This window comes from Bombyx mori, chromosome 11 (genome assembly GCF_030269925.1).
Source record: "Bombyx mori chromosome 11, ASM3026992v2".
Taxonomy (NCBI): domain Eukaryota; kingdom Metazoa; phylum Arthropoda; class Insecta; order Lepidoptera; family Bombycidae; genus Bombyx; species Bombyx mori.
In genome coordinates, this window is record NC_085117.1 from 12,236,160 (window position 1) to 12,256,310 (window position 20,151).

At 37.2% G+C, this 20,151-nt stretch overlaps 1 protein-coding gene and 2 long non-coding RNA genes across 9 annotated transcripts; 2 read left to right on the forward strand and 1 right to left on the reverse strand.

The window, feature by feature from the left end:
- Window positions 1-288: 288 nt before the first annotated feature.
- On the reverse strand, window positions 289-19,873 carry LOC101739283 (dehydrogenase/reductase SDR family member 4). Of its 7 annotated transcripts, none has more exons than XM_062671188.1 (7): window positions 19,543-19,873; window positions 5,643-5,814; window positions 2,803-2,980; window positions 2,072-2,149; window positions 1,788-1,934; window positions 1,576-1,710; window positions 289-547 (listed from the first exon to the last, which is right to left on the reverse strand). In XM_062671188.1, the coding sequence occupies exons 2-7, from the start codon at window positions 5,771-5,773 to the stop codon at window positions 377-379; spliced, it is 840 nt and encodes a 279-aa protein (XP_062527172.1). In that variant the 5' UTR covers window positions 5,774-5,814; window positions 19,543-19,873; the 3' UTR covers window positions 289-376. The 7 variants fall into 7 exon arrangements, 6 of the variants coding, with proteins under 6 accessions (XP_062527172.1, XP_062527173.1, XP_062527174.1 ...); XM_062671189.1 differs by having other exon boundaries at window positions 5,643-5,848; XM_062671190.1 differs by lacking the exon at window positions 19,543-19,873 and adding an exon at window positions 14,386-14,455.
- Window positions 5,736-14,340, forward strand: LOC134199708 (uncharacterized). The gene is made up of 3 exons (XR_009974318.1): window positions 5,736-5,878; window positions 6,837-8,585; window positions 14,161-14,340. It is a non-coding gene; the product is annotated as an uncharacterized LOC134199708 (long non-coding RNA).
- Window positions 16,983-18,748, forward strand: LOC105842380 (uncharacterized). Its single transcript, XR_005245185.2, has 3 exons — window positions 16,983-17,536; window positions 17,678-17,776; window positions 18,424-18,748. It is a non-coding gene; the product is annotated as an uncharacterized LOC105842380 (long non-coding RNA).
- Window positions 19,874-20,151: the final 278 nt, after the last annotated feature.

Sequence of the window (20,151 nt, forward strand, 5' to 3'; positions counted from 1 at the left end):
CACGACTGTATATATATAATGATATTGGGTACCTACTTCAGAATCAAATAACAATAAAAGGCTTAATTGTGTTTTCTGTTAAATGTATAATAAGAAAACAACATTTAAAGTCCTTAATCTAATAAAATTAATATTATATTTTAAACAAACTGAACTTTCTTTTTACTGCAGGACAGACTTCGCACAACGACATTCAAGAAAAAATCTTTTTAGAAAACTAAGGAGTTTTATATAATAAAGGTTTTTCTTTACATATATATACACACATACGCATAAAAAAACCGGAGATATACTTTAAAAATAATATATTCGACAATTAACACCACAATTAATCCCAAAACACAAGTAAAACAGACCCATTATTATTGGTAAACCATTAAAGATGCGCATGGGCGCCCCCTGCAACTACAATGGTTTCTCCAGTTATGTAGCTAGCGTCATTTGAAGTTAAAAACGCAACTGCACTAGCAATTTCCTCTGGTTTGCCAAATCTTTTCAATGGAATAATTGATAAGCTCTTCTCCGCCCCAGCTTCTGAATTTGTTATCTGTAATATTTAAAATGTATGGATAATATTAAGCTGTCTTATCGAACTTAAAAAACAATGTGTAGTCTATACTAATATATAAATCTACAGTGGTTTTTACGGATGTTCCGTTATAACTACTGAACCATGCATCCGATCGACTTGAAACTTGGTATCCATGTAGAAAATACATGTACTTAGTGGATAGGCTAATATTTATATGAGTGTTGGACTTGTTATGGTTGGAATGTTAATTTTAAATGCGCAGCGAAGCGGGCGAGTACGGCTAGTCATTCATAAATCTTTGCACTCATACAATGTCAATTTTAAGATGGCGCTAATGTTTTTTCTTCTGAACTAATAAAATATGATTTCCAGATAGCATTCGAAATTTTAATTATATGTATAAGGTGTGACAGGAGATGTGATTTGTCCTTCTTCCACGAACATGTGTACGTTCAAACTGCATTTGTGGTTAAAACGTATATCAGTATGTATGTACATATGCAAATATTTAGGAAAACCTTTTTTTTTATTGCTTAGATGGGTGGACGAGCTCACAGCCCACCTGGTGTTAAATGATTACTGAAGCCCATAGACATCTACAACGAAAATGCGCCACATTGAGATATAAGGTCTCAGTATAGTTACAACGGCTGCCCCACCCTTCAAACCGAAACGCATTACTGCTTCACGACAGAAATAGGCAGGTTGGTGGTACCTACGCATGTGGAGAGGTCTTGCCACCAGTAATTACGCAAATTATAATTTTGCGGGTTTGGTTTTTATTACACGATGTTATTCCTTCACCGTGGAAGTCAATCGTCAGTAAACACTTGTTAAGTACATATGTCATTAGAAAAATTGGTACCCGCCTGCTGGATTCGAACACCGTTGCATCGCTAGATACGAATGCACCGGGCGTCTTACCCTTTAGGCCACGACGACTTCCTTTCTCATACACAGACAAAAATACATTTGTTCTATAAAAAATAAATGAGTTCAACAGATTGTTTAATTTTAAATTATAAATTAAATGAAATACTAACTGCAGAAGCAAATTTTGTTGCAACTATTCCAGGTGCGACACAATTTACTCTTATATTGTCATGGACTACTTCATTAGCTATTGCTTTTGTTAATCCTAGAAGTGTCGTTTTACTAACGCTGTAGGCACCTAAAGGCTGTAAAAAACATCAAGATCCATGTTTAAATTATTGCTGTTTCTAACATTTCTATACTTTTTTTAAGATGGTAGTACCTCCATAGGCTGGTATGCAGCAATTGAAGAAATAAACACAATGTTTCCACCTCCTCTTTTAATTAACTCAGGGTACGCTTCTTTGGCTAATAGCCATGAACTCTTTACATTTATTTCGAATATCTTGTCCCATACTTGTTCATCCGTCTAAAAAAGATTTACTAATAAATTAGAATAACTACTTAAATAACAATAATGATTAGACAATTGCCAGAAATATTGAGACAAATGTTCCCTTGGATATAGTTTTCCTATGACAAAAATGGACAATAAAACAATATTACCTCTAAAATAGGAGAAACTGTTGGATTGACTGCCGCATTCGACACAAGAATATCCAAGCCACCAAACTTGCTTTTAGCCTGTAAGGTCACGAACGATTATTAAATATGTACAACAAATGGTTAAAGGGACAATACTATGCTCGCAAGAATATAAAATAATCCACTTTTTAAACATCTTATTGATTAAGATATGCAGAAAATCTGTTTTGCTAAATCGAACTTACAAAAACGGACGAAATTTTATTATTTGTTTATTTGTCGTCGGGCAAGTATACTTACCTAAATGGGTTTTTAATCAACTTTGAGGTGAGGTGAACAACTCTGAGGTGTCGATCTAGAATAGCGATCTTATAACATGAGTGTTGTAAAAGGAAAGAGATCTATCCGAGTGCGGGCAGCAGCGTTCTCAAAATATTCTATAAAGGTACTGTGATCGCCAAACGGTATCTTTGACATATCAATTATGGAATTTACTGATGGTAGGGCGTAATGAAACCCCACACGGATAGGTCCCAAAAACCCAGCTTATTTATGCCGCGAAGCAGTCGTGCGTTCGGGTCGGTAAAGAATACAACTTAGAATTGATTTGTTTTTCTTTTAGATTTTTTAAAAACAAAGCTCTGATATAAACACTCATATATCATAATGGATAATTTTCACTAGTGTTTACGAATTATAATAAAAGGGAGCGCATATAAATACAGTATCATCATCGCCTTGCTTATACTTGCCACTTCAAACAATTTTTTTCTATGATCTGAATTTGCAACATGACAAACTATTCCTTCTACTGTAATACCATCGCTGCGTAAGCTTTTAACTGCGTTTTCAACATTATCTTCTTTTCTACTGCTTATGACGACTGAAGCGCCTTCATGACCCAACCTTTTTGCGATTGCATAGCCAATCCTAAAAATATTCCATTTGGTTAGTTTGATACCCAGTTTATAGGATAATAAAACTATTGCAACTAAAATAACAACAAAATAGGCTATAATGTTGTTCTTTAGAAGATGGTAGCGACAACGATCAATCCGTATAATGTTTCTTATATTACATAAATAAATAATTTAAGATTGCTAAAAATATGAATAAGTAATATTATATACTCAATGGTTTGGACTGAAGCCGGCTATTGACAAGGCTCAGCTTATTTCTACGAAAATATCGCAAAATGATACCATTCTAAGATTTGATTATGAAATTTATTCTTTTACGCATCTAACGGTTTGTATTAATTAGACAAAAATTGGTATCTGGATTTCGGATTTGAATACGGGCAAACACGGTTTATGTTCAATTTCACTTTCTCTCTTTCTGGTGTTCAGTTAAGTGTGATGGTCTAGTGCTATGTGAACCTTAGGTACTATAGTATGAAGGAGTTCGGGTTCAATCTACAAGCGGAGTCACTATCTTTAGTAAAGATGTGTAGCGGTAGCTATCGTACAATAAGAAAATGATGGGAAAACGCAGGTAGGTACCACCACCACCCTGTCTATTTCTGCCGTGAAGCAATAACGCGTTTCGGTTTGAAGGGCGGGGCAGCCGTTGTAATTATACTGAGACCTTAGAACTTACTATCTAAGACCTTATACTATCCCCAAGAAGGGTGACCGGTCGGACCATCGAGCTATAGGCCTATCGCGATAACTTCCTTGCTTTCCAAGGTGATGGAGCGAATAATAAATATACAACTCCTGAAGTATCTTAAAGATTGCCAGCTGATCAGTGACCGACAGTACGGTTTCCGTCACGGTCGCTCAGCTGGCGATCTTCTTGTATACCTTACTCACAGGTGGGCTGAAGCCTTGGAGAGCAAGGGCGAGGCTCTTGCTGTGAGCCTTGATATCGCGAAGGCCTTCGACAGGGTCTGGCACAGGGCACTTCTGTCGAAGCTACCATCTTACAGAAACCTCGAGGGTCTCTGCAAGTAGATCGCTAGCTTTTTGGATGGGCGGAGCATCACGGTCGTTGTAGACGGTGACTGTTCTGATACCATGACCATTAACGCTGGCGTTCCACAAGGTTCGGTGCTTTCCTCCACACTTTTCATCCTGTATATCAATGACATGCTGTCTATTGATGGCATGCATTGCTATGCGGATGACAGCACGGGGGATGCGCGATATATCGGCCATCAGAGTCTCTCTCGGAGCGTGGTGTAAGAGAGACGATCAAAACTTGTGTCTGAAGTGGAGAACTCTCTGGGGCGAGTCTCCAAATGAGGTGAACCCGTTAAAGACACAAGTTTGCGCGTTCACTGCGAAGAAGGACCCCTTTGTCATGGCGCCGCAATTCCAAGGAGTATCCCTGCAACCTTCCGAGAGTATTGGGATATTTGGGGTCGACATTTTGAGCGATGTCCAGTTTCGGAGTCATTTGGAAAGCAAAGCCAAGTTGGCGTCCAAAATGCTGGGAGTCCTCAACAGAGCGAAGCGGTACTTCACGCCTGGACAAAGGCTTTTGCTTTATAAAGCACAAGACCGGCCTCGCGTGGAGTACTGCTTCCATCTCTGGGCCGGGGCTCCCAAATACCAGCTTCTTCCATTTGACTCCATACAGAGGAGGGCCGTTCGGATTGTCGATAATCCCATTCTTACGTATCGTTTGGAACCTCTGGGTCTGCGGAGGGACTTCGGTTCCCTCTGTATTTTGTACCGTATGTTCCATGGGGAGTGCTCTGAGGAATTGTTCGAGATGATACCGACATCTCGTTTTTACCATCGCACCGCCCGCCACCGGAGTAGAGTTCATCCATACTACCTGGAGCCACTGCGGTCATCCACAGTGCGTTTCCAGAGATCTTTTTTGCCACGTACCATCCGGCTATGGAATGAGCTCCCCTCCACGGTGTTTCCCGAGCGCTATGACATGTCCTTCTTCAAACGAGGCTCGTGGAGAGTATTAAACGGTAGGCAGCGGCTTGGCTCTGCCCCTGGCATTGCTGAAGTCCATGGGCGACGGTAACCACTCACCATCAGGTGGGCCGTATGCTCGTCAGCCTACAAAGGCAATAAAAAAAAATTAAAAAATGTGGGTGGTGCATTTACGTTGTAGATGTAGATGGGCTCCAGTAACCACTTAACTCCAGGTGGGCTGAGAGCTCGGTCACCCATCTAAGCAATAAAATAAAAACTACAACCAGGTGGGCCGCGAGCTCATCCACCCGTCTATGCAAAAATAAATAAAAGGTGTACAAAATGGTAGTTTCATAAGTACAGGTTAAATTTTAATATACGTAAATTAAGTTAAAAAAAAATACAATTTATACAAGAAATTTCAAGATACAGGAGAGTAAGATACATAAAATTTTCTTATTCTTCAACAGTTGAAAGATTATATTGGTACATAAAGTCACAAAAAATTAGCATAGCTTAAAAATAAATTGAACTGACCTTTGACTCACATACTTAAATTATTTAATAGTACCTAATCGAATTACGTAGATACACAACGCGACGTAAACTGATTAAATTATTCAGTGATGCATTGTAATATTCACAAGTTTCAATATATTGTGAATTTAATATCAATCTTAATACTTCTTTTTAAATCTTCAATTGTTACTTACCCTTCGGTGGATGCCGTTACAATCGCCACTTTTCCTTTTAATCTATCATTGTGATTTGCACGAACAAAATTCGGTGTTTTTGACATTTTCGTATTCATCAAAGACCGAATGAACTTCAATCTAAACATCATTCTTAAGCTACCGTGAGTTGAGATATGCTTGAACTTTTCTACTTTACAAACACTCACAAGGTCAGAGTCAGAGCGCTACGTCATCAATGTACTGTTCTTAAATAGGTACCTACTATTTACTTAACTGTATTATCTATGCTGTACCGTAATTAGTTGTACTACTTTAATAATTTTGTTAAGGAAACGTAGTGAAATAAAAAAAATTAGGACCGGCCCCAATGATCTTATCTTATATGTTATTAGGTGTTTGTATCATCAATGGCTAAGATAGGATAAAAAATAAACATTTTGATAAGACAAGCGTCGTTGTTAGGTTATAAAGTTTAATGAGAAAATCATGTAAAATGAAATAGTAAATACTGTGCATCGAAATTTAAAAATTAATTTATTTAACTGCAAAATTAGAACTATAATTATCTTCCGCGGACTCGTTATGGACTCGCGCTATCTATCAAAACATTTCACTATTGTCAATGTACAAAACATTAAAAAGTATGTAATAAACCTATTCATTTAAAAACTATTGAACTATTCATAAACTTTTGAGACTAGAAATAAAAAAAAAAAAAAAATTGAGACTCGTGAATTTACATGATATGAATATAATGTGATACGAATTTTATTTATTACCTATACATTTATTGTCGTATGTAGTTATTTATCTATATCGACAGTGCGATATGGAGCGAGAGATGGAAAACTCGAAATTAAGCCCTGTACCAACCCGTCTAGCCAGCGTGGTACAGTAGGCTAAATACCTCCATGGAAAGTACAAGAGAAACCAGGCCAGCCTCTGTCCCCTGGAGTCCCTGCTGCCCATATCCAAATTGCCCCACTTTCAACTCATCACTGCTTCTACGGTCTAGCTTAGCATTGAAGTTCCCCATAACAACAGTGAAATGTATTTTGGATACATATGGGTATATAGGTTTGTCTGAGTGGGAGCGTAAACCTGTATGACCTTCAGCGAATATCGTTTAGATATTCTGAGTATAAGGCACGCTACCCAATTCGACACAGGCTGGAGAAAGAAGGAATATATATGATGAATTATTTCTTCCAGAAGCCGCCCCACAGGAAACGGACCTGGATGAGTCCCGAAGGTGTACCAAAAATGAGATCGATTTCATCATGAACACCAGTAGACAGATATTTAATGATGTCTCTGTGATTCATAGGGTTAAAACTGAAAGTGATCACCGAATTGTCAGGGGCACATCGAGTATCAATGTCAAATTGGAAAGATCGCGTATGATGAAGTCCACTCTCCGGAGGTAAAGAGGTTCTATGGATAGTTGTACACCTCGATAGCCAATGAGCCTGCAAGCTTGGTGGCAGACCCTAGAGCCAAGCTAACCCGACACTATACCGAGGATATCCCGGACATCAACCTGTACGAGATTAGGATGGCCCTCAATCAGCTCAACAGCAAGGCACCGGGCGAGGATGGAATCACCACAGAGCTTCTGAAAGCGAGCGGGATACCGGTACTGAAAGTCCTTCAGAAGCTATTAAATTGCTCCTTGCTCAAAAGGAAAACCCCAGAGGCATAGAACAGGGGTGTTGTGTGTGTTTGTTTTTTAAAAAAGGCGACAAAACCTTATTGAAGAACTACAAGCTCATAACACTGCTGAGCCATGTCTATAAGCTGTTCTCGAGAGTCATCACGAACCGTCTCGAACGCTGGCTTAATGACTTTCAGCTTATCGAACAAGCCGGTTCCCGAAAAGGCTTTAGCACCATAGATCACATAAATACGCTGCGGCATATTATACAAAAGATCGAAGAGTATAATCGGCCACTATGCTTAGCGTTTGTGGACTATGAAAAGGCCTTTGATTCCATTGAAACTTGGGTGGTCCTTAGATCTCTCCAGCGGTGCCGTATTGACTATGGCTATGTCGTGGTTAAGTACTTGTTTAATAACACCACCATGTCAATCCCAGTACAGGGGCATTGCACGAAGGAAATCACATTAAAGAGAGGAGTAAGACAGGGAGATGTTACATCTCCGAACTGTTTACTGCTGCCTTAAGAGGATTCATTCAATCTCCTGGAACGGCAAGGACTTTGCATCAATATAAGTGGCGATTATATCACACACCTTCGATTTGCAAGAGGCCTATGTTCAGCAGTGGACAGTAGACAGGCTGAGATGATGATGATGAATGTAGTAGTACTTTATAAACATTTATTAAGCCATAGTAAAACGGCTATAATGATGTTTGTCAGAATATTGATAAATGTTACACAATTAAATGACAGGTCCTGAGGCTGTAGTAGATAAATTTCTTTACAAAACAAATCAGAATTTATGTCATTAAGCAAAATAGGATCTCTGTTTTTTCTACCATATGAAATTGAATTTAAACTATGTAATATGTAGTTCATCTATTTTGACTTCAAGGTTGGGAACATTATAGGCAGAAAGCTGCAATAAATATTATAAATGATTATGTTCAAATATGAGAGATTATAATGGTCACCAGAAGATGTGGGATTTGTTTTACCAGTGAATAATATTTAAAGTGAACTTTTCAATTAAGTTATCTATTGAACAATTTAATATTGATGTTACTGGTATTTTATACCATATTTTTTATAATAATAATATTTGCAGTTCTAGTAACTGAAAGTATGTGAACACTTAAATGTTTTCATCATAGCAAGAACTGCTTTATAATTTAAACACTAATTAAATAAAATAGCTTGTACTAGCTAATTATTAAATAAAAGTAAAGTAGATAGACATCTGCATAATATTCTCAATTTAATTTTGTTAAATTATTCCGCGATTTGGAATTCAGCCGAGGTCTTCTTCTTCTTCTTTATTTTTGGCTCTGGCACGTTTTGTGCATTAGCCAGCGTCAAGTAATAACGTTTTTATAATTCGCCGTTTTATTTATTTACAGTTTATAAATAATAAAAAACGAAGGAAACTTATCGCAACAAAACATAAATGATTTAGAACGAATTGAATTTACAAAAAAAAATCAGAATAATTATATAACAGGGAAAATAAATCAAAATTATAGTTTAATGTTATTATTTAAAATAAACCTACTTAAAATACTATATACAAGGGGATTAAAATCTCGAAGAAGTAAAGAAATATTAGTAGGAAGGGGAACAGAGAGAGATACTAAAGAAGTATATAAGGAAGAATGATCATATAAAGAACAAGAAAAGAAAATATGATTCAGGTCACAATAACTCTCGCCACACTCACAGGCGGTACTAGTTACGATACCAAGTTTGTGCAAATGAACTGGAAGGCTATTATGTCCCAGACGCATACGAATTATAGTAGAAGTGGCGGTTTTACCAAACGACAATTTGGCAAACCATGGCTTCCTGGGAACGGAAGACTGTATAGCATACAAGAAACGACCCTTAATCCGGCCGCTCTCTTCCCAACACATATTCCACGATTTGTGGAGGCATATGCCGGGCAAAGCAGCAAGATCATGGCCAAAATTCTTGTACGGGTATACGTCACCGGTCACAGTAGCACTGTTGGCCAAACTGTCAGCTTTCACATTTCCAGATATGCCACAGTGACTAGGTACCCAACAAAATGATACTAAATAGTTGTGTGATTGGCAGTGCAACAGCTTTCTCTTACATTCAAATATTACATGAAAAAAAGGGTTAAGTTTAAGTGAAAATTTTGCTAAGCTCTGTAATGCACTTAAGGAATCAGTAAATACAACGGTTTTTTTTAGTTTGAAAGACAGCACATATTCAAGAGCTTTTAATAGTCCAAAACATTCACCGGTAAAGACCGATGATTCCGGAGGTAATTTAATTTTCTGAACTATGTTGTACTGTTTGTGATACACTCCAACACCAACACACCCACTGGAGTGTTTAGATGCATCTGTATAAATTTGATGCCAGTTAGGCCATTTACTATTGGCATTGCAATTAAAATTTTCATTGGCATTAAAATCAGATTTTTCAATGCCAAGAGAAAAGCAAATCACTGGAGAAAGTAAGAGAGAATCATAAGAAGCGCCAAATAAAGGAAGCACCTGAAAAGAATGAGTTGGGGCTTGTAATTGTTTGAATTTCAGGAAACTTTTTAACAGACAAGGTAAAGGTTTATGTGAAGAGGGTACTTTTTTAGAAAGAAACTCTAGTTTCGAAATGAGGGGATGATTATGGAACTGAACAATTCTAAAAATGAATCTATCGGACAGATATTGACGTCTTAAGTTTAAAGGAGGGTCACAACATTCTATTTGCAGAGCATTAACCGGACTCGATTTCATGGCACCAGAAACAATCCTCAAAGCCCTAGACTGTATGAGATCTAGTTTTCTAAAGCCAGCCACATTACCTGGGTCTAAGAAAAAGGTCCCAAAATCCAGTACACTTCTAATGACAGCATTATACACCAACCTCAGTGTAGCCGGGTGAGCACCCCACCAAACCCCACCGAGACATCTCAGCATGTTCAAGTTTCGCTCACATTTACTAACCACAAATTCGCAGTGTGGTTGACCCGTTAGTTTAGAATCAAGAATAGCTCCTAAGAACTTAACTTGATTCCTAATGGGTAATATATTCCCATCATATGTTATATTAAGTGAGCAAGGAGTACGGGATTTGGTGAAAAGTACAACAGTACTTTTTGAGGGAGACAGATCAAGGCCATTTGCATCCATCCAGATTTTTAGCAAAGATAAAGAGGAGGAAACATATCGTTCAGCAGTACTTACAGACATATCAGAGGCATAAATAACCAAGTCATCGGCATACTGTAATAAACTTGCTGAATCTCCGACTGAACCTTCTAGATCATATGTATAAATATTGTACAATAAAGGACTCAGAACAGACCCCTGTGGCAAACCTCTCCATACCAGCCTACTAGGCTTATAAGGGCCGCCAACATCTAAAATAATTTTCCTCTCCGAAAGAAGATTTACAATGGAATTAGTTAAAAAATAGGGAACCTTTAATTTATCTAATTTACTTTTTAGAATATGTAATAGAACGTTATCATAAGCCGAATTAATATCCAAAAAAGCAGCAACTACTGACTTTTTATCTGAGAAAGCATTACGAATATCCGTAACTAATATGCCTAAATTGTCCCCCACACTTTTACCTTTTCGAAATCCAAACTGAGTTTGGGACAGATATTCGTTATTTTCTATATACCATTCAAGCCGATTTTTAATTAAATGTTCAACAACTTTTGTGATCACCGATGACAAAACTATCGGACGATATGATTTGATATCAGATTGTACCTTAGACGGCTTTAAAAATGGCAATACTATTTGACTTCGCCATGACGGTGGAATGTCACCTGTCAGTAAAATTTTATTTATTAAATTTAAAAAGTAATTTAATCCTTTTTCGCCAAGGTGAGACAAAAAGGAATATGGAATCCCATCTTCCCCTGGAGCACTGTCTTTGACGTGATTTAATACACCTTTTAACTCCACTAACGTAAAAGTTAGATTTAGAGAAGAAGGGGCATCAGAGTTATTTGCTTATAAGACAGGATAGGATCGTTGAGTGGAGCAGAAGGAGGAGCCAAACGATCAAGGAATTGATCTGCTAATTCTATAGGCAGCAACAATGCGTTAGAAGGATTGACAGCTGATCTAAATCTTTTGATATTTCGCCATATGACAGTAGCATGTGTTTCAGGTGATATAGTGCTACAAAATTTCCTCCACCCGTCAAATTTCTTTTTTTTAAATAGTTTTCTAACCTCTTTCATTATAGTCATTAATGCCTCGTAGTTTTTCATAGACATATTATTGCGATAATTACGCTCTGCTGCCTTGCGTTTCTTTATAGCATTGGTACATTCTTCATCCCACCACGGTGGAGATGACAACTTATTACTACGCGGCTTTTTCTTTGGAAAAACATTATCAGCCGATTCTAACAAAATAGCTTTGAAATAATTATTATCTATGACATTAACTTCTGAGCAATTATTAATTTTCTCTTCTATTAATAACGTGTATTGACTCCATTTAGAGTCTATGATTTTGTGTTTGAGGCGAGAGTTTTGAATACACATTGTATCCTTTTTTTTACAGGGAAATGAAATGATTATGGGATAGTGATCACTATTATAAGTGGAACACAAAGTAGACCAAGATAGAGAAGATGCTAACTGGGGAGTACAAATGGACAGGTCAATGGCACTAATTACTTCACCAGGCTTTGTGAGGCGAGTAGGAGAACCCGAGTTTAAAATGCACAGGCTATACATGTCTAAGATATCTAATAATTCATAACCATAACTATTAGATACTGAACTACCCCAAGATGTGTGATGAGAGTTGAAATCACCCAGAATCATGAAAGGCCGAGGAAGAACTGAAATTAAGTTTTTAATTTCATTGAAGATTTGCAAGGAGGGATGAGGGACATAGATAGAGACAAAACAGATACCATCAACAATAGCTGCAATGACAGAAAAGCAGTTACTATGTGAAGGGAGAGGGAAGGAAGAAAAGGTGCTAGAGTTTCTGATGAGTAGGCATACACCACCATATCCATCAGCCCTGTCTTCTCTTAAGCACGAATAACCAGGGATTTTGAATACAAAATCTGGCTTTAGCCAGGTTTCAGATAGAGAAAATATAAAAGGATTAAAAGTATTTATAATATGTATAATTTCATGCTTTTTGTTTATAATACTGCGGCAATTCCATTGAACTAACTTGTCCATGTTGGCCATTATTAATATTAGTATAAGTACGAATTAAATTAGCAGCGTGGGACGGTATAGATAAATTGGGTTCAGAAAGTAATTTGATCAATATAGTAATTAACTCTGCTATTGTCTGTTGTGAATTTGCATTAGACGAGGATGGTAATGCACATCCATTAGAAGGCTCTGGCATATTGTAGTCCCTTACAAGAGACTCATGTGCTACATGATCAAAACCTTTACTGTGTTGAGGAGGAGTTCTGGGTTTAGTGAAGACTGTTTTTTTATAAGATATTGTACGTGAGGATGGTGAACCAGGCAATACTGTATTTCCACCAGGAACAGATTTAGTTGGGAGAGAGGATACAATATCAGCAAATGATTTAGAAATGGGGGGATGTAATTTTGACGCTTCAATATAGGATAAGCTATTCTCTGCCATTGTTACTTTAATATCTGTTTGTCTCACGTACTCTGGACACTTTTTGCTCGAAGCAAAGTGCAGCCCAGAACATAAGCAGCAAGATACACAGTCTTCCTCCACATTACAAGTATCTCCAGTGTGGCCCTGACCACACTTGAAGCACCTGGGCTTTGACCTACATTGGACCTTGGTGTGCCCAAAGCGGCAACAATTAAAGCACTGGATGGTTGGGTATATATACAATTTAACAGGCATAGAATTATAACACATAAATACACGTTTGGGCAAAACTTGTCCATCAAATGTAAACACGACTGTTTGCGAAGGTTTCCATGTGGGTGTGTTGTTTATCATGACTTTATAGTTTAGTCTTCTAATTTTCAGAATTTCCCCACACCCAATGGGTACATTAGTGTTCTGCATAATATCTTCAGGGGACCACTCAGTTGGGACTCCCCTAACTAAACCCATCCTCGTAATGTTAAAAGTTGGGATAAAAGCCTTCATGTTGTTTGTAGCTAAGCAGTTTGAAGTGACAAAGCTGTTAGCGTCTGTATAATTATTAAAAGAAAGTGTCATTTTATTTCGGCCAATACGTTTCAAACTTCCATTAACAATATTTTTGAATAAATTTTTTTTTAAAAATCTGCCAAACACAACTGGGTGTAATGTTGTACCATCATCATCAGCAGACTGTATTTTCTGCACGTGTACCACAAACGGGCCGTGGTCATTGGCATCATAACTAGCCCTACCAATTTGTGTGGAGGCTTTATGAGACATATCAGTGGGAGGAACGGGCTTTGAAGATGTATCAGTGCAAGGACCAGGTGCAGGCAAATCAATAGTGCTCTCAGTAAATTCGTCTTTGCATTGACAGTCCGATTGTTTAAATGTTTCTGTATTATTTTTTCTTTTCCTTTTGTTACAATTTTTACAAATTTTGTGGAGCTGGTTACGCTTCAGCTTCCTTTTAGACACCAAAGAGCAGTCAGAATCCATTCCGGATTCGTTGGAGATTGTGACAAATGCAACCGCGGGGGGCGCTGTGCCCCCCGGGTCCGGAGGCTCGTTCATATAAATATAAAAAACTTACCCCAACTCGAAGAAAAAAAGAATAAAATACAAAAAAATTTAAATAATAATAAAAATTACAAATATATACAAGTTTTAACTATTCTGATCACTTAATAGATTAAAAAAAAATATTTTTCAACAAATTCAAACAAAAACCGCGCCCGCCAAATTCAAAGGTTTCCCGCGTTTTCAGCCGAGGTCAAAAACTGTGCTAGTTTATATCCATTTTAATAAAATTCCAAGTTAATTCAAGATTAATAAAATAATGATGTTCGTTGTAACCACAACGATTCTTAAATGAATTTAAATTAAGAAAATCCTTATTTAGAGCCATTACTTAAGTGTAATTACGAAAAAAGTTATAACTTTTAATACATAATACATACATAAACATAGATTATACACTTAATATATTTGAGATACATAAATTCAGTAAGTAAGTAGGTACCTAGTACCTAGTACCTAGTAGTTTTATTTTTCCAACAGGAAAGGCAAAGGTGTTATACTATACAGCCTAATCTTTTATATTTATATAATGAAAGAGATAAAATATAAAAATATAAATACTTTCATGTTAGTTGTTAATTGGAGTGTCTTTACGTACCGCCACAAATATAATGATTTTAGGCATGCGTTTAGTTCATCAGCAACAGTTGATCGGGGAATCTTTCAACGTTCTATCCAGTACCTGCAGTGATCTCCTAAGGGCTAATTTAGTTTTTCTTTAGGCTTAAATGTGGAACAACTAATAATACGTGATTTATTAACTGTTTCAAATTTGTAAAACTGCACAAAGGGGGAAAACGAAATAAAGCCGGGTGTATTTTCTCAGGTTCTTCCCCGTTTCATTTAATTTCATTTCAATTGGTTAAAGTGTTATATTAATCAACTTTATTTCATTTAACTTCTTAAATCAATTCAATATTTCAAAGAAAGTTGGCTTATAAGTCTCATTACCAAGGCATAAAATAAAAAGATTCTATTTTCCAGATCTGTTTTTTTAAGGGATTTTATGACCTGGTAACTAAGACCTTTAAGTCATGTCTTATTATAATTTATATTCTTATTGTTATGAAAAATGATAATATGGAAATAAATGAAATGAAATGAAGATGATTAATATGAGACATTAATCAACTGGGATGAAATTAAATGAAATGAGATGATATTAGATGAAATATAATCTCAGTAAAATTGTGGTTATTTACTGAAATTTTTTTAGTGGACTTTTTGGAGGATCCCGAAAAGTTACGTCCAACGGCTTTGTTTCATTTTCCCACATTTATGCACTTTCAGTATAATAAGATACTTCGTCGACTGGCAGATTCCCCAAGATCAGGCTGGTTTTGTCAAAGGTAGAGGCACTCGAGAGCAAATTCTCAATATTAGACAGATCATTGAGAAATCTTACGAATTTAACACCTCACTTGTAATATGTTTCATCGATTACAGCAAGGCTTTTGATTGCGTTAACTGGCGAAGCCTATGGAGAGTACTCTGCGAACTGGGGGTTCCGGAACATTTGATTGCCTTCCAGTCATTAATCAACTTGCATTGAAGTCTTTATACTCCGACAACCAAGACATGGTCAGGATTGACGCCACGCTTTCCAAGCCTTTCTCATTTAAAAAGGGTTTAAGACAAGGCTGTGTCTTATCTCCTATTTTAAGTATAATATAATGCGGCGAGTATGCGAGGACTGGAATGGTGGTGTTTCCATTGGTGGAACGAAGCTCACAAACCTGCGTTATGCTGACGAAATAACACTATTCGCGTCCAACGAAGAGGAAATGTGCATCCTGCTGGATAAATTGGAACGAACCAGCAGAGAAATGGGGCTTCGCATAAACAGAGCAAAGACCAAAGTTATGGTGGTCGATCGCAGCCATTATCTCACTACGACCAATAAGCTAAGCCTGGAAGTCGTAGAGGATTTCATTTATCTGGGCTCCGTCATAGCTAGTAATGGATCCTCCGAAAAGGACATCAGAAGCCGAATTGGTATGGCAAAGAGAGCTATGTCCCAAATAGACCGTGTTTGGGCGGACAGAAACATCTCGAGGAATACCAAAAAGCAGCTCATCAACTTCGTCGTCTTTTCCATTTTTCTCTACGGCGCAGAGACTTGGACCCTCATGAAAGCCGACCGCCAACGCATCGATGCGTTTGAGATGTGGTGCTGGAGGAAAATGCTTGGGATTCGTTGGACAGAACACAGAACCAACGAATCCATTCTTACCGAGCTCAAGATTCCAATGCGCCTGAGCACTACATGTGCGCGGAGGAGTTTCGAGCTTTTTGGACATATCGCCAGAAAGAGAGGTGACAATCTGGAAAAGCTGCTGATAAGAGGCAAGGTATGCGGGAGAAGGCACAGAGGCAGAAACCCAATGCGCTGGTCAGACTAAATACGCTCCACTCTCAATACCTCAGTCCACGTTGCTATCCACACGTCCAAGGACAGGCAGAAATGGCCCAAGATAATGCAGGAGAAAGTTATTAGAGGAGGCCACGACCCTCAGCACTGAGATGATATGGGATGAAAGATAATCTCAGTAAAATGGTGCTCATTTACTGAGACTTTTTCAGTGGACTTTTTGGAGGATCCCGAGAAATTAGGTTCAGCGGCTTTATTTCATTTTCCCACATTTGTGCACTTTCACAGATACTAAACAGTTAATAAACCACCGCTATTACACACTTAAACCTGAAGAAACACTAAATAGACAAAATAAAACAAATCACACAGCTTCACTCCTCACGTTCCCGCCAAAAAGTCCCCAGATGTTTTTTTTTTAAGGATTTTATGACCTGGTAACTGAGACCTTCAAGTCACGTCTTATTTTAATTTATATTCATATTTGTATGAAAAATGATATTATGGAGTGAAATGAAATGAAGATGATTAATTTGAGACATTAATCAACTGGGATGAAATTAAATGAAATGGGATGAAATATAATCTCAGTAAAGTGGTGGTAATTTACTAAGATTTTTTCAGTGGACTTTTTGGAGGATCCCAAGAAGCTACGTCCAGCAGCTTTGTTTCATTTTCCCACATTTGTGCACTTTTACAGATATTAAACAGTTAATAAACCACCATTATTACATATTTAAACCCGAAGAAACACTAAATAGATAAAATAAAACAAATCACACAACTCCACTCCTCGCATTCCCGCCAAATAGTCCCTCTGTTCTGTGATTTGTTTCATTGATTAAACACTTTGTTTTGTATAAACTAATGATGTTTTGTTTTTAAAACATACATTTGTAATTTTGTAACTTTGTCATCATTATGGATACAATAAAAATACGAGTAATTATGGAATACGAGTTCCGTCGCGGTACCAGTGCGACACAAACGGCTCGCAACATTAATGACGTTTACGGAATGAATACTACAAATGAACGCACCACACGTTTCTGGTTTCAACGCTTTCGACATGGAAATTTTGATCTAAAAAACGAACCCCGTGGACGCCCGAAAACTAAAGTCGACAACGACGAATTAAAGGCAATAGTGGAAGCTGACCAAACTCAATCTACCGCTGATTTAGCAGCAGCTTTCCAGGTTAGCGTTCCAACGATATTGGTCCACTTGCGTCAAATTGGCAATGTAAAAAAGACTTAATATGCGGATGCCGCACGAAATGAGAAATTGTTATCGTGACGAGCGCGTTAATAATAATTTATCCCTTGTGATGCTTAACAGACACAGAAATGAAGGACTGCAATGTCACTTGTAATGAAAAATTTATTCTTTTTGATGATTGCAAGCTATCATGGCGATGATTAGACCCTGGTTCAACACGTAAGTAATACCCCAAATGAAAACATGCCCATGAAAAATCACTGTTTGGTGGTAATATAATTGATCAGGTTCTTACCAAATGGCACCTGTGGATGTGTACTGTGAGTAACTGGTGAACATTGCTAAGCTAACATTGCATAAGCTCAAGAAGCTCTGGCCCTCCTTGGTTACTTGCTTGTTCTAGTTACTCCTACATGATAATGCTCAACCTCTTACAGCAGAATGGGACAGTCTTTTAGCTACAAGAGTACAGGAAGTTTTATATCACCACATTACTTACTAGACTTTGCACTGATAGATTTCTAATTTTTACAAAATCTGGAGAACCCCTTGGCAGGGAAAAAAGACAATACATGAGAGGCAACCAAAATACCTTCGAAGAGTTTGTTGGCTTCCATACATCTGACTTCTTCAAGAAGGGTAATTAAGAATAACCACTGTAGAGGTATATGAACACTACAGGTGCATATTTTTTGTTAGTAATAAAATATTTTTACAAAAAAATTACAACTTCCTGTATACTAAATGACAATTTTGTATATCAAGACCTAATACTATTGACAATGGTAGTAAGAAGATTGGTGGCAATTCAGGCTGTCAATTCAATTTAATTATAACAGGTTAATATAGAATTCATTCTATTCAAGGAAGGATTACTGGTGGGCCAGAGGCTTTTCCAGTTTCACCGGGACGGGGCAAGCAAAGCCTCAGTCAGGAGGCAAGAGATTAGGTAACAGCTGCCCAAGTGCCTCCAAAAACTAAACTCAAGGGCAGCTGCATTGCAAATGAATCTGCTACCGAATTGAAATTGCGACCCACTCAGAAAATCCAGTAAGAAACTCAGTGGGTTGTGCCTGTGAGACCGCAGAAGCCTAGACCCAGAATGGCTATCAAAACTCTTGTTACGTACCGAGCATTCAAAGATTGGCCAATGTAAAAAAAATACTAAAAATAAACTTTAATGTCATAAAAGACGTTCTATTTTTAAAAATATTTCATACAATACTAGATAGATCCAAAAAATCGACGCAGTGTATTATGATATTAGTATGATCAGAAATATCGATAAGAAGCATCTAGATCGAACATCTCTGTTAAAAAGTCTCTTGGGAAATTTAACTTAATAAAAGTTAATTTTGTTAATTGCATGGTATAAATATTTTATGAACAGATATGAGTAGAAGAGTTCTTTTGATAATATCCTGAAAAGCACCCCATGGTTTTTTTACAATAAAATCATTTTTTCTTACCCTATTTTTAATTCCAATTTATTTTTCGTTTTTAGATGAATTTCAATTTTTCAAAAATTTCATCTGAATCAGTCGGTAACTTATCAGAGAAATAGGTGACCGGCGTGCCTGTTAGTTTCCCTTCTTGGTCTTGACGCCGACACTCCGGGTCTCGGGAAAACAAAAAATCGCTAATCCTGATTATCCTAGTAAGAATAATGGATCAAACTGTTTAAAATATTGAATTGTCATCAGTTCTTCACAAGTACGTATGCCAAATTTCGAGTTAATCCGACGTTTTGAAGGGGGCAAAATCATGTTCAAAGATTTCGTTACATACTAACATACGTATGAAGCTAATATAAGCGTATTAAAAATGGAAGATTTTGCGACGAATACAAAACTGATATTGAGCGTCGAAAGATTTTCCTGATTTTTTCACCATTCAGCTCTCAATACCCAATCACCCCGTCTTACGGTACGATACCTGCATAAAATAATATGTATAAAAAATACGAAGGCAAAAACGCAGGAAACCTTGTAATTTGGCGGGCGCGGTTTTTGTTTCAATTTGTTGTAAAATATATTTTTTAATCTAATAAGTGATCAGAATAATTAAAACTTGTTAACTAAAATTTTTTTTTTTTTTTTTCTAGTTGGGGTAAGCTTTTCGTATTTTTATGAACGAGTCTCCGTATCCGGGGAGCACGGCGCCCCCCGCGGTTGCATTTGTCACGATCTCCAATGAATCCGGAGTGGATTCTGACTGTTCTTTGGTTTCTAAAAGGAAGCAAAAGCGCAACTAACTCCACAAAATTTTTAAAAACGGTAACAAAAGCAAAAGAAAAATAATTCTGAAACACTTCAACAATCGAACTGTCAATGCGAGACGATGTCAAGACGAATTTGCTGAGAGCGTTATTGATTTGCCTGCGCCTGGTCCTTGCACTGATACTTCTTCAATGCCCGTTCTTTCCACCGATATTTCACTTAAAGCCCCCATACAAATTGGTAGGGCTAGTTATGACGCTAATGACCACGGCCCGTTTGTGGTAATGTGCAGAAAACAGTCTACTGATGATGATGGCACAACATTACACCCAGTTGTGTTTGCAGATTTTTAAAGAAGAATCTATTCAAAAATAT

Bases quoted from the DNA above. Each gene is read 5' to 3' on its own strand.
- LOC101739283 (XM_062671188.1), bottom strand. From the start codon at position 5,773: ATGATGTTTAGATTGAAGTTCATTCGGTCTTTGATGAATACGAAAATG. The intron at 2,981-5,642 runs GTAAGTAACAAT...GAATATTTTTAG, and splicing joins GTAACGGCATCCACCGAAGG to GATTGGCTATGCAATCGCAA. The intron at 1,935-2,071 runs GTAATATTGTTT...AATCTTTTTTAG, and splicing joins CAGTTTCTCCTATTTTAGAG to ACGGATGAACAAGTATGGGA.